Genomic DNA, 15,234 nt, shown 5'->3' on the forward strand with positions numbered 1-15,234 from the left:
CTGAAACACTCTGAATTTCCAGTATTAATGAGTTTGAAAGCGTGTATGTGTGAAAGATTACTCTAATAAACAGGCACCCTATTCTGGCTTAAAACTGAACTTATAACAGAATAAACTGGTTTAGAAAATGAATGGATTGTTTTTTGAATATTTGTACACTTCCTTTATCTTTTTTTCTGGTACTTTCAACATTGATTTCAGTTATTTATTAATATATTTTTCAATCTTACTTATTCAAAAGCAGGGTTACAAGTGGCCAAAGCAAGGTACAAAACACAGGGGACCCAGTGCATCAGGGACCTGTTGTAGGATGGAGTCTACCCACACTGCTACCTGTAGGCTTCTGCCTAAGCAGGCCTAACAATAGGGATCTTACCTTTAAAGTTTTCATACTATGAATGTCACAAAGTCTCAACAAGGGAGAGAAACCATTAAAACTGGGACTTATAAACAGTAGGGTAACCATGAATCATCATAAACTGAAAGTCTATTAACAAAAATAGAGAAGTATAGCAGAAATGCTCATAAAAGCAAAATGGACATGTCTATAAAGGTAATCCAAAGTAACTAACTAAAAAACAGAAATGAAAAAAAACAAAGGCAGAAAATTCACAAAAAGCAATAAATATCAAATTCAATACTCTAGCACTGGGTCTCAATTCTGACTGAAAATATAAATCCAGAAGGAGAGGCAGCAACATTAACTTCAGGGTGGCTCCTTCTTTCTGGGTCTCCATCCACAAAGCACACGAAATTGCAGCTTATTAAAAAGCTGCAGAATATTGTTAACAAATAATAATCAAAACTAATAAAAATGGAAAATAATAATGCAAAATTTAAAAAGCAGCAAAAAAACCCCAAAAACACAGAATAAATACAAGCCAAGGAAAAATCCCTGGCTGCAACACATCTTTTTTGGACCCCTCAAGTCCTAAAATCAAAATGGGGTGGGGATCCTTGAAAATTAATTTCAAAATCATTTTATGGTGTTATAATTCACTCAGCATCCATTTCTTTTTTTGTGAGAAAGCATTATAACCACCAGCAGATATATTTTCACAGACTGGCTGACAAGGCAACTGCCTGTGTGCATTTGACAGGCTAGGTGGGGCTGGATACTTAAGAGGAAGAAAGATGTTAGGCAGGGAAAGGAAACAAATCCTTTGATAGATTTCAATAAGAAGGCAGAGACTTTTAGAGGAAAAACTAGAAATTGGAGTTCCACGCAGCTGTTAGTTTTTTCTTGGTGCTTTGTCTTCGTAGAGTAATATATTACTCTGCTTTCCCCTTTTGTATTATTAATATGTAGCCTTTTTCAGAATGCTTCAAATCTCACAGACTTACCACTGTTTATAAGGTATTATAGTATATAACTTCTTTCCACCTTCCCTTCTACATGTACAGTTTAACCTCAGGCAATTAGGTGTAGTAAAAGACAAAGAGGAGTTAAGTTACAATTTAAATAATTTATTATTGGTAATATTCATATATAATAACAATAAGCAAAATACATTTGAATAATGGCAACCATACAACCTGATAAATGGTGCTGTGTAGTTTCAGGCGGCACACAGACTTGTTTGTTACTTAAAATGTCTGTAGTTAAGTCCTCATTTTTGGTCAGCTTTCTTCAGAACAAGCTGCATGCCTGTCTCAATATGGCTGTCGAGCTGTGCTCTTCATTGTGTTGTCCTTTTCAGTTCGTGGTGTGTGAGATGCCCTTTCATCAGATGTTAGTAAGTGAGAAAGAGTGAGAGGTAAAGCAAACAAATATATAGATTTTCTGTCTAACTCCTACAGCCAATAGGGTGTCATGGTACTTAATGGCTTCTGATACAAGCCAATTCCAAACACCCATACTTCAGACCAAAGGGTCACAGAATACCTTCACACCTGCCCCCAAAACCATTTGTTGAGCTGATGTTTGCCAGCTAGGCAGTCTGGCTTTCCTGTGGAGGTTGATTGAGAGAGTCCTGCAGAGAAACATTTGTCAAACTTGTTTTAGGCCCGTCCCCGAACCCTATTGTAAAAATTACAAAGAGACTCAGTCCTAAAAGGGAGTGGGGTACTTAAACATACAAATAAAGACATACAAAATATTTATAAACTTATATGCAAAATTACACGCTACAACACTTGGTCTTAGTTATGCTGGAGAATATTATGGCGGATGGCTGATACTATGATACTGACAGGGTTCACATTGTAGGTAAAGACTTCTTTATCATTGAAATAGCAAGCATCTGTATCTGTGAACTTCACAAAGATTTACAACACTAGTTTGTGGCAGGTTGGAACATTGACAAATATCTTACAATGACATTGAGCCAAATGATAAATAGCCATTTTAGTGTTGTGTACTGTGTGTATGTGTTGATTGCAGATTGTGTATCTATGTATGATTTATCTACAAGGAATAGTCAAGCTCTAGGAGACTGCATTCTACATAAAGAATTTATCATAAAATCCATAGTACCAGAGTAAGATTTCATTGTTTGGCCAACACTAAAGAATTAAAAGGACTTCTTTATTATCAAAGGATATTTTGCAAACAGGAACAAAGCATTGAGTTCATGGCAGGAACCAACCCTGATGGATACATCAGTCCTTCACAATAGCGCGTTTTTTTTCCATCTCTGTATTATGTTTCAGACATTTTTAATTAAGTGCGGTAGTCTTAAATGTTTGCTCTTTTAACTCTTATTCCAAAATTTTCAAGAAACCTTAATTTAACACTATTTTTGAGAATACGTTTCTTATATTTTCTGTTTACTAAAGTGAGATTTCTAATTATTTTAGGATTTCTGTGGTGGCTTCTAGTAAATATCTTTTGGGCTTAATTCAAATCTAATTTTTAACTCTGAAGACTGCATTTTTATATTTTTACTGTTACCAAATTACTATTAAGAAAGGCCTGCTCATTTTAATAAATGTAGCATTTTTTTAAATGTAAAAGGGTTCTATAATACAAAATTAAACTCTAACATGAAATTCCCAAAAATCTACACATTCACAATGTGATTGAATGGAGTGGATTTTGATTAATTTTCTTTTTTTTTTTTTCATAGTTTGGATTTGCTTAAATGGACATTTCAAATGTTAATCCATGCTTGAAGTATTTTTATTCCAGATTTTTCAAATATCCTTTGTCTGTAATAACTGTTGAAAGTCTTAGTTCCTAAATATAACAGTACTGAAATATACAAGGGTTATGTGAAAAGAAATGAGCATATTGGTATTACCATGAAATTCCTTATACTATTAATACAGGTATGTGTGATATTGAAAGTAGTAGTTCTGTCTGTAGTCTAACAGTTGAAAAAGGCAGACATGAACAATTTATTTAGATAGTGTGTGGTGGGAGAATTTCTTGTAGAGGAATAAATCCCAAAGGCTCACCTTGATGTACATCTTCAACATTTTTACTAAATAGGGAGATAGATAAACAATAAAGAGTTTAGAGTCTCAAGTTGGGCATACCTCATCTAATGAGAGTTAATTGGGCTTGACAAAAGTATTGAACAGTAGTTGATCTTGTATGATCTTCAGAATATAGCTTTGATGATTATCTTTGAAAGGCCAGGAGATTGGAAGCTGCAGATGGTAAAGATATACATGGAGTAAGGTGGGGACAGCAGATATTCTTCCAGGTCAGCAACATCGAAGCTGCTGATAAAGTGGAGTGATATAAGAGCCCCCTGACATCTTTTACAACTTTCTTCTGCGACTTGCTTGGTCCCATCAGGCATGGTGAACAATCACGCCCTCAGCAGTATGTATACACAGGTGACTGCATGAGCACTAGCTGTGTCAGACGATGAGTAGAGCACTTAAAAATGAGGAAAATAACAGTGATTAGATATTATAGTCATTATCTTTAAACTGCCTGTAACAAAACCAACATGGATTAAACTGATGAATAAGTCAGAGAGGAACAGGGTATGACACTTACGGAACTGAGAAGTGTGTTACTCTTTACACATGGCTGGAATTGAGTCCTACTGCAATTAAATCTTCACATTTCTACTATGAAAACAAAAATGCATCAATCAAGAAGGGGATTTTGTAGAAAATGAATGTAAGGTTTGAAGATTTGATTGACATGTCAGTTTTTTTTTTTTTAATTGTAAAATAAAAATCCTCATTAATTTTGGTACAACTGTTCTTGGTACAACTGTTATCTGTAAAATATTTCTTTTTATAGTTGTGTGCAATCATTTTAATATGATTCATACTGTAGAAACAGAACAGTAAAATATAACAGGATTTTGCACAGTACTAATATTACTCAACTAAAAAAGTAAATAATTTGGTTTTACAGCAATGCCCATAAGCTTTAATGAGACATGTTGTAGTACAGTCATTCATCATGAAAAAACACTATAAATTATTATTATCACCTTCATCAACACATCTAGAAATTAAATGAATATTAATAAACCATTATTCGCAAACACAGAAATTCTGTGTATTTGTAGGGTGTGCATACTTATTTTTAACATATCTCTGCTTTCTTTCTCTCTTTCTTGTTTTCTCCCTTTTTTTTTCTCTGTCCTTTAATTCTGTTCCATGCAGTGTAAAACGTTGTCTGGAATCTGTGACCACATCATCTCCCTCTCCTCTGATTCGCTCGTTTCACAGTCTGCTCATCTGGAAGTTGTCCATCTTTCCAACATCATGCCCAGTGAAGGCCTGGTATGTAACTTCTATCTGTGGCTTGTGTAGTAAATCACATACACTCTACTACTATGGAGTTTGAAAACAGTTTAAATGTTATAATCAAACTAGCTCCAGTAAAAATGGATTTCCATTCTGGTCTCAGTCTTCTTGTGAAAGAATTTAATTTGCACTGATGGATTTTGTATTAACTTCCATGAAGATTCATGTGATGTAGCTTAACTTCAATATTCTAAAATGTTCACTGAGCCTGCTAAATTATAATATATTAGATGTGGAGATGTAGCAGCTTCTATCTTGACAGAGAAAGGGATTACCTTGACTAGCCCAGCCTAAGACCTAACACTAAAGTTATATTTTAGTTATACTGGCTCTGTTCAAGTACTTACAGATATCACAGCCTAGAATAGTTTGTGAGAGTTATTTCACTTGATAGTAGATAGTGCTGAAATAAAACCACTGGCATATTGAGCCACCTCAAGGTTAAGCTCTCACCTACTAGAGCAAACAACTGACATGTGGATGGTCTGCATCTTGAGGGTAGAGTGTGTTTCTTATGTCCTCAGTAAATAAAACCCTCCTATATATCTTTGATTTCCTTGATTTTAGAATTCTCATCTTAGGTATTTTTGATCCAATAGGATCTAAAAATTTTTTTTAAATATTTTTGATACTAGTGTCAACTAAGCTGCAACTCCTTTAAAACTGAGTGAATCCTAGAAAATTGCATAAAAAGTCAAATGTGATTCAATGTAATCCTTGGTTTCCAGTAGAGTTTGTTTGAAAGACTAATTTAATGATGTCAAGAGTGTAGGCAGTGTAACAAAAAGGCACTATATCAACACCTGACCCGACACAAACACTTATAAAACAAACAAAATGGTTTTTTTTCTTCGCCTGTTGGTAACACCTTCCCCGTTCCCACAGGCACAACACATCCCAATAAGCACCACCAAACCGATACTTCTTTTTTTCTTCTCTCTTTCTTTCTTCTCTACTCCTCTCCGTCAAGCTTTGTCTCCCTCCTCCTGACTCTCTCTCTTGGAGTGATGTCTGCTGGTCCCTTATATAGTTCACCCAGAAGTGCTCCAGGTGTTTGATTACACATTTCCGGCAGCACTTCCGTGTGTGGCGGAAGAACTGCCCATAAGGACTCAGCAGTTCTTGCTGCAGCACCCCCTGGCGGCACCTGCAGATCGCAACAGGGCTGTATCGAACTCCAACTCCCATGAAGCCCTTCGGGAGTCCGAGGCGCCACTACAACCAAGGGGGGTTGCCATCTAGAATCCCAAGGGAGGTAACGCTCCATCCACGCTTGCTCTCCTGGTCCTCCCAAGAGCCCCGACCGCAGGCTACAGCAGATACTCCTTTTTGTTAATTAATTCTACCAAAAACACCAGCATCTAATGTTTGTGTTCCATAGCTTACTAAAATTGCACCTTCCTGTGTTTCGCTAGCACGAGTGGATTAGGTGAATAGCTGCCACCACACTTAAGACTTATTGATGCAATTGGCTGTTGGTTGACTTTTACTCTGCAAAGAATGTGTCAGCTAGTCTGCCTTTTTTCATCATTAGTTTTTGACTACAGAAAAATTAAGGTTGGCTGTTCTTTGAAAGGCAGCATACATAACCATGGCACTTTCATTTTCAAAACTCCAGCAAGGCTGCTGTTCTTGAAATAGTTAATCTATTCTGTGAAGTTTAAGTTTATTGTTTATTGTATATATATATATATATATATATATATATATATATATATATATACTGTATGTTTATTGTAGACCACCAGGGCAGGTACAACCACCCTAGCCTGACACAGACAGGCAGACAAAAGATTCAGCCCTACACACATGTTTATTTACAGCTGGGGAGCACTTTTCTCTGCTCCCCACAGCACAGTACACAAAGCACACCATAGCCCAGTCCTTTTCTTCTCTTTCTTTCTCTTTTCACCACCTCCACTCCTTTCCCATCGAGCTTCGTCTACCTCCTCCCGATTCTGGCTCCCTGAATGGAGTGAGGCAGCTCCTTTTATGATTGACTTGGGAGTATTCCAGGTGGCTCATTAATCAGACCTGGAAGCACTCTCAGGTGTGGTGAGAGCCCAGTGAAGGGATCTGCATCTCCTCCTGGCAGCTCCCATGGAACCCAACAGGGCTGTGCCAAACTCCAACACCCAGCATACCCTGCGGGAATCCATGGTGCCACAGCCACCCAGGATAGGTGCCCTCCCGGGGAAGGTATTGCCTTGCCGATGCTCTATCCCCCAATCTTCCCATACAGCTAGTGTCCTGGCCAGGTAATGGCTGTGGCCATCCATCACAATATATATATATATATTATATTATATATCTATTATATAAAAAAATCTTGGGACAAGACAAGACTTTTTCCAAGAGAGGAGACGAGACATTTTCCGAGAGATAATTTCATGTCCTGTGAGACAAGACTTTGTGCCAAGAAATGAATTGAAAACCTAACAGGTCCAAAGAGTAGAAGACAAAGTAGAACGTCGTAAAGATGTTCAGAAACATTGGCATGATACACATGCAGAGCAGGTTAAAGATTTTGAAAGTACTAAAATTCGAAAGTCTCAAAAAACTGATAGTAAAGATTGCATTAGTGCTAACAAACAGAAATTATTACTCGGTGAAATAATGAAACAGTGAAAAGAGATCGAATATATGGACATAGAGCTACTACAAGTTTAATTTTAAAGAAACCACAATTCGGTCAGGTTTATATTTATGATCATGGAGAAGCGATGCAACATAGAATTGAAAGAGGTAAACGATCGGATGTATTAGAAATTCTACAGCCAATAATGGATACAAATCCATACATCCAAAAATATCGCACTTTACACGAAATTTATCTGATAAACACAGACAAAAACGTTTTCTTGGATTTCTATATGAATCTGAAAGATCACACTCGCATATATAATAAACCAACATGTGACGAATTGTTAGCGATAATAGTTTCAAAAGATGGAGATGTCAAAGACAGAGTTGATATTCATGTTTATCCAAAAGCAAGTGGCAGATCCGGGGAATGACTAGCGCGTAGGACCCGCATGGGGGTTGGCAAGTGAAGTGGGCAGGGGGCAGAGCCCCCTAGTGTGTATATACAGTATATATATATATATATATATATATATATATATATATATATATATATATATATACACACATATATATGCATGTACAGTATATATGTATAGTATAGTATATATATATATACTGTATATACAGTACATGTATACTCTCTCTTTCTCACTCTATCTCTCTCTCTCTCTCTCTCTATATATATATATATATATATATATATATATATATATACAGTATATACTGTAGATAGATAGATAGATAGATAAAGTGTGTATATACTCTGTGTGGTATATTCTGCACACATATTAAAGTTGTTAACCAGAAAAGGAGTCCAATCTGACATCTAACCAAGAATGAAGAACCAATGTCATAGTCCTAAAACTAAAGCAAGGCGTAAACTAGGAAGACACTACAAATATGTTCAATAACTAGGTTTTTGTCCAAATCTTGGATGACACTGAAATGTCCAGTACTGACTCGCTATGCCATCACAGAGATGACATCAGGTGTCATACATGTCTGAATAGCAGTTCCAAGCAAACATAAGTAAAAATGGTGATGCAAGCAACCAAACATGATGGTGTCAGAAAAATAATCATAACACAGTACTGTGCAAAAGAATTAGGTGCTTTGAATAGTTCACAAAAATGTTTGTCTTAAAGGATTATTTAATTTCTTTTGGATTAGTCAAAAGAAAACAACATATTTTTGAGTTCCAAACATTCCTTTTGCACAGAGTGAAGTAACACGGTCAAATAGTTGAATGTCCTTGAATAAAGAAACTGCACTACATAGTAATAGACCACTTCTAGTTAAAAAAGATCTTTATAGGCATATAATGTATAGCACAGGTGCTTGATTAAGAAACCCTAACAAATGGGTGTTGTGATCAATGATGTCATGTTTAGGTTAAACCAATGTGATTAACAGAAACAGCCATGTAGAGGAAATAAAACTGGCCAAAGCACAACAATACTGAAAAGATCAGGCTGTGGTAAATATGGTGGTTTAAACTGCAAGTGTTAAACTGTAAATTCAAAATGAAAAATATCTGTTGAGAAAAGTGGAGCACGGAATGCTACCACAGATGGTATGGCTCTCTGATCTCAATGTCATTGAGCCAGTCTGGGTTTACTTGTCAAAACATAAGCAAGTAAGACAGCCAAAGTCTGTAGTGGAACTGTAGCAAGTTTAACAAGAAGCTTGGAATAATCAACCACACAAGTGCCTTCACCAATTGCGTGCAGCTGTGCCAAAGAGAATTGCTGCTGTTTTCAAGGTGAAGAATGATCACACTAAATTGATTTCATTTATGTTTTTACTATTTACTGTACTTTCTACAAAGTGTATTAATTAATAATAGCTAATCATGGCATTTTTAAAGCATTCCTGCTATATAGAATTTTTTTCTTAAGTGTCTAAAACTTTTGCACAGTACTCTACACAGTGTTTGTTATAGTTTAATTTTTCTCCTTATAGAAACTATCCCTGAATCTACTGGTGCAACTGACAATGTTCGTGTACCATTTGCCGGAAGGAAAGAACAAGAACAGTGACTGTGCAGGATAGCTCAGGTCTTTAATTTGACTGTTTGCCTGTCTAAGGCAGTGAATGCCATATGTGTCCTGAGCATAAAGCAGCCTGACCTCCATTGCACATACACGCACGTGTGCACAAATGTACACACAAGTAATCTATCTTGTTTTAACAACATTGTCTGCTGTCACTAACTGGAAGGTTAGTTATTTAGGAAGGATAGTCCCATGATTGTTTCCTGCTCCAACTCTCTGTGACCCTATAGTTAGTAAAGTGGATTTCACAAGGGACTTGATCAATTGAGATGACTGTGGTCATTTTTAATTTTCCTTTTCATTGACGAATCACTGTAGAATAAATGAGAGGGATGTGTAGAGAACTGCCTACAGGATGGACTTTGTGGTACTTCATGATTGGGATTGCAACAAGACCATGGAAAAAATTCAGAGATCCATGGTGTAATGTTTTATTTTAAACTCTTAATTAAAAGTAATGGAGAAATGTTCACTAGGCAAAACATGCTGTGGTTTGAACATAGAACTTTTGTGTAACTTAATTATCATTATGCATCCTTTATAAAATTGCACTACATTCTATACTTTGTGTAAATGTCTGAGTTGTAATATTTGATTTTATTACAAAAATAAAAATAATTCATCCATCTAGCTTCCAACTCACTTTGTACAAGTCAGGTTTACTAGAGGTTTATAAAATTAGGTGGGGGTTGATTTGAATTTAGTTTTGTCAAGTTTGATTTGCTTGTATGGAATGTTACATGGTTTTATTTTGTAAAATTACTTTGAGCTGAAATATAGGAATATATGTTTCTCAACTAACTGGTGTCACGTAGAGGGTTGGTTTCTGCCTTGCAAACGGTATTTCCAGAATAAGCACAAGTTCTAGACATTTATAAATTATGTAAATGGGTTAGAAAATAGATAGACGCTTGCTAATTGGTTGGATTACTTGGGAGAACGCCTTTCCCATAATATTTTCCCATTGCATGTGACTCAAATTCTTTTAATTAACAGTTTAGAAATGAATACATATACTGTACAGATTGTGCTAAAATCTCCAGTATTTGTTGAAGTGAGAGACAGATATAAAAGCAAGAGTTTAAATTCCATAGGGACATGCATACACACTTTTTGTGTCTGCATGTTTTTTGCACACCTTCAAAATCAAAAATTGAATAAAAACTGAAAAAATATATATTAAAAATATTATAGACAAACATATCTTTTGTGGCACCAAGTAGTTGAATAAGCAATATTCCAGTAAAATAGCCCCTTTCATGTGTGATTTTTCTGTCTTTTACTCTATTCTCTTCTGTTATCTTTAGGGAATGTACATCAAATCCACTTATGACGGCCTTCATGTGATCACAGGAACCACAGAAAACGTGAGTTACAGCAATTAAAAAGTTGACTCTGTCTATCTGAACAGCAGTGTAAGCTTAGACAAGCATTTGACTCTGTAAATGTCAGAAAGTTTCATTTAATCACTTGTAAATAACGTCACCCTGCTGTGTTTCACCCATTAGTTCTGATGTTGTTTGCACCTTCTGTCAACTATTGTGGATCACCTTCCTTTCCTTAGAAGATGAGATTTTAATTGGATGAGCTGTGTGATCAAAGAACATGGGTAGTTTGCCAATTGGGTGTACAAGCAAGTGAGTGACATAAAGGATGGTCTTGTTAATATGCTGTATATTACTTAGACCAGTTCGAAACCAGGCCCAGTCACTGTCTAAGTGAAGTTAGGACAGTCTCCTTGTAGTCACAAGGGAATACCCTGAGTATTGCTTTTTTCTCTCATAAGATGTACATGTTAGGTTAAATGGTAACTATAGAGTAGCCAGCATGGATGAGTGATTGAGTGGCAGGATTCCCAATCAATACTTGGAATTTTCCTTGCAGTCAATGCAGTTGAACTACATATTAGCTATCCATTACAATTTAGAAGGAAAACCTATTTAGAAGATGGCTACTTAGGTGGAAACCACAGCTTGCCCAATCATATACTGTATTTTCTGAATTAGTTGTAGAGTGGGTAACAGTCAAGTGCGGCGTAGAAGAAAACACAAATTAACACAGTGAGAAATATGAAAATTACCCACACACAGTGACCATGCTGAGAATTGAACTAAAGACATAGAGATGTAAGGCAGCAGAACTAACCATTGAGCCACTATGCTCCTCCAACATTTTGTTTAGTCATTTTTTGCTTACAATAATTGGTTGGCATAATCATCATCTTCTTAGCATGTAATGTTTTTCTAATTTTTCTATTAATGCCATGAGGTTAATGTATTTAGAATTTGAGATGTTGACTAATACAGGCAAAATGCAGTGAAAAGTGTAGCATCGGTCCTGTAGTCTGTTTAAATATGTATATTGAAACAAGCAAATGATTTCAAATGACAGCAAGAAGTCAGAAATTCAAGAGTGAGGTGTCTGGAATTGACAAAGTTGAATGGCAAGCTCATTGGAGCCTTGTGTTGTTTTAAATAAGGGGCTTTTCATTGCAGTTCCACTCGACACACACACACACACACACACATACACACATACCGCAGACTCATGACTTCAGCTCTGATTGCATTGCATTAAATTTAAAGCACATAATAATATCTGGTTGTCTTTTTGTATTACCGTCTAAGCTGGCGAAGCACAGCAAAGGAGTTCCAGAGCTCCTGTAGATAAAGGGGAGAGTTTTAGTTATGACAAGACTGCTGTTTAGTCTGTTGACTGGTGTACATTCTAGCTATATGGTGCCACATTATTTTTCAGAGCATGTTGGCATTTTCTGTTAGTTATAAATTTTTCTAAAGTGTTAATGTATGATCTAATCTGAGGTCACATATCATACAAAGATCTAATGTTGTGAATAGTCAAAATAATATGGATGCCCCCAAACAAACTGAAGAAACATAATGAACATTGTGATTCTCGCTCTTTGTTGGACTGAATGCTGAAGATGGTAAATGATTAAGATATTGTATTGATTTTAAAATCTAACATGCTCAGTTTATTAAGTGTGTCTTAAGATTCAGCCTTAAGTCCACTTGTCAAGCCTTTGAGATGGAACTATGAAAAGCAATGTGCAGTTGATTGATGCCTTAACCATCTCCTTCACTAATGGCTAATTAACCTTGCTACTTCTCAACATTTTAGGTATATATTTTTATGTCTGTGAAATCACAGCACTTTCTTCAGACTACCAGTCAACACACCAACTCATCGTGATCAGAAATCAAGCTGGCAGGCCCATTATCACAGCACCTACTGGTCCATTAACCAGAATAACCTCTGGAGACCTGAAGAGTACCACATATCTAAAAATAGATGTTTAATATATCCACTGCAGTGAGACTTTCAGTTAATAATTTCTGTCTTCTTCCGGAGGGTTGGCTGGGATATACCAAAACACAAAAACAGCTGTGCTTGTTTAAAATAAGCTTCCAGGCATATAATTTTTAAAAGAGAGTTCCATTCAGATAGATCAATATTCTTTCCTCCTCTAAGGCTCTGAAGCCAAAGTCTCAACCTTAGCTAATCATAATATTTTGAATGCATCTTATTTTTTTCTTTTATTTTTAATATTTTTTCTAAGATAAGGTCAAATAGGCAGAAACACATTCCCTTAATCAAGCATTTGTGCAACCAACTTCTTTGATTCCTCCGAAGAGCAGCACTGCAGCTGTAGTTAACTCTGCAGCATCATAATGATTGAAAACCCAACGCCTTCTGTTGCTATGCAACTTTTCTGTTACCTGGGAGACTGACCCCATGCTTTGGCGAGAAGGGAAAAAACACCGAGATTTGACTGCTCTCATGGAGGACTCAGCATAGAAGCACCAGTCAGGCCCCATCCTCAAATATTATTTATCTTATATATCGCCATCAAGAGCATTAACCACTATAAGGCTCCCTATGGAACAAACAAGATTGCCATCTTGGAAGACCCTTACAATCTGGTTTATTCCTTTAGGCAACTGATAACTCATCTAGTGATTAGTGCTTCCCTTAGGTACTCATGTGACGTATTCTGTAATACACTGAAGTTGCTTGATGTCCTTTATGCTTTTTTGCCCTTCCCTTGTATTGGTATAATTTGTAGCTCATGTTCCCACTTTTTCAAAGTCCACCTTAGCTTGTCTTGATATTCTTTCCTCACTTTGTTACTATTGCTCTTCACTAAAATAGTTACACATTTCTTTATTTTAATGAATGTATTTCCTTGCATTGAGGACAGGTTTAGTGAAATCTGCATTGCCAATTGATTGATTAATAAAGGAGCATTTTTGAGCTAAAAAAGACATATTCAGTCACTCCCTGTCTGTATTCCTCTTCCTATCTACATTTTTTGGCTCACTTCTTTTATGCCTCATTTTTCATACACTTTATATCTTATTTATAAATACAGTATACTCTTTATATTTTTTTTCTTCTCTGCCAGCATATGTTTGTATAAGCAGACAAAATGAAATCCATATTACCTACATAGTCAGATTTCCAGCTATTACTAGTTTGTTCCAGGCAGACAATAGTAGGAATCAAACATTTATTGTTTTTTTTTTTTTTGTTCTTTATTTCGCCTTATACAATTTCTTGTATTAGGAATTTGTTAGTTTTCGCATACTCCATGGGGTCAGAGCACAGGGTCAGCCATTGTACAGCGCCCCTGGAGCAATTGAAGGTTAAGGGCCTTGCTCAAGGGCCCAGCAGAGTAGGATCTCTTTTGGTAGTGACGGGGATTCGAACCGGCAACCTTCGGGATACCAGCGCAGATCCTTAGCCTCAGAGCCTGTTTACAATCCACCAGTTGTACAAAGTACTCTGACAACAAATTTCTTTGCAGTTATAAGATGAGCTTTTCATGAAATGAAGTAATGATATCATACAAATGACTGTAAAAAGAGATAGATAGATAGAGTGTGCATATACTCTGTGTGGTATATTCTGCACACATATTAAAGTTGTTAACCAGAAAAGGAGTCCAATCTGACATCTAACCAAAAATGAAACCCTAATTGTGTAGTCCTAAAACTAAAGCAAAGCGTAAACTATGAAGACACTAGAAATATGTTCACTAACTAGGTCTTTGTCCAAATCTTGGATGACCCTGAAATGTCCAGTACTGACTCTCTATGCCATCACAGAGTTGACATCAGGTGTCATCCATATTACTAAACGAGAATGGTAAACCGGATATGGACGCAGGGACCTGCCCGTGGACGCAAAAGACATACTGCGCAAGTGCCACACAAAGCCCCCCATCCCCCAGAGTGAAACGGGAGAGACTACGAACCGTCAGAGTAGGAAACAAAGTAAAACGTCATAAAGAGGTTAAAGAACAGGGACAAATATATGCAGAGCAGGTTACAGAACAAAGCCCCCCTGCCCAGAGTAAAACGAGAACAACTACGAACCGTCTTACATGCCGCAATCAGAATAAAGCGAGGTCAGAAATAAAACACAGAGTAGGAAACAAAGTCAAACTTTATAAAGGGATTAAAGAACGGGGACGAACACATGGAGAGCGGGTTACAGATGATAAAAACTGGAATGCAACAGCTTCAAAAAAACCTAGGCACGAAACACATGCACACCGAGATACAGAATATAAAAGGCAGAAACAACGACAGTTAAACGTCCACACCACACAGCGGGGGCGGACCCGGAAGGTGCAGGTGCCTACATCGTGCGTCAGAAGGCGCGGTAAAGTACAAAAGGCAAAGGCGCCTACACAGCATGGTAAAAACCGACATAATACGGAAGGCGCAGGCGTCGCCGCCATATTGTGAATGGCACTAATGCGTGGTGAAAGCGCAGTAAGAGACATAGTAAAACAAGAGGAGTCAACGCCCCGCCCCTGAAACGTGACACACTACGGAGTCCACAAAGG

General features: G+C 36.8%; 1 protein-coding gene across 4 annotated transcripts in view; it reads left to right on the forward strand.

Moving 5' to 3' along the window:
- The window catches only part of si:ch211-26b3.4 (connector enhancer of kinase suppressor of ras 2), a 597,975-nt gene that overhangs the window by 316,352 nt on the left and 266,389 nt on the right, over positions 1-15,234 (forward strand). For all 4 annotated transcript variants that reach the window (XM_051935079.1, XM_051935080.1, XM_051935081.1 and 1 more), the window contains exons 6-7: positions 4,576-4,695; positions 10,667-10,726. In XM_051935079.1, the coding sequence (XP_051791039.1) occupies positions 4,576-4,695; positions 10,667-10,726 (180 nt within the window). The remainder of the gene's footprint in view (positions 1-4,575; positions 4,696-10,666; positions 10,727-15,234) is intronic.

The sequence above is a fragment of the Erpetoichthys calabaricus genome, chromosome 12, assembly GCF_900747795.2.
Source record: "Erpetoichthys calabaricus chromosome 12, fErpCal1.3, whole genome shotgun sequence".
Classification (NCBI taxonomy): domain Eukaryota; kingdom Metazoa; phylum Chordata; class Cladistia; order Polypteriformes; family Polypteridae; genus Erpetoichthys; species Erpetoichthys calabaricus.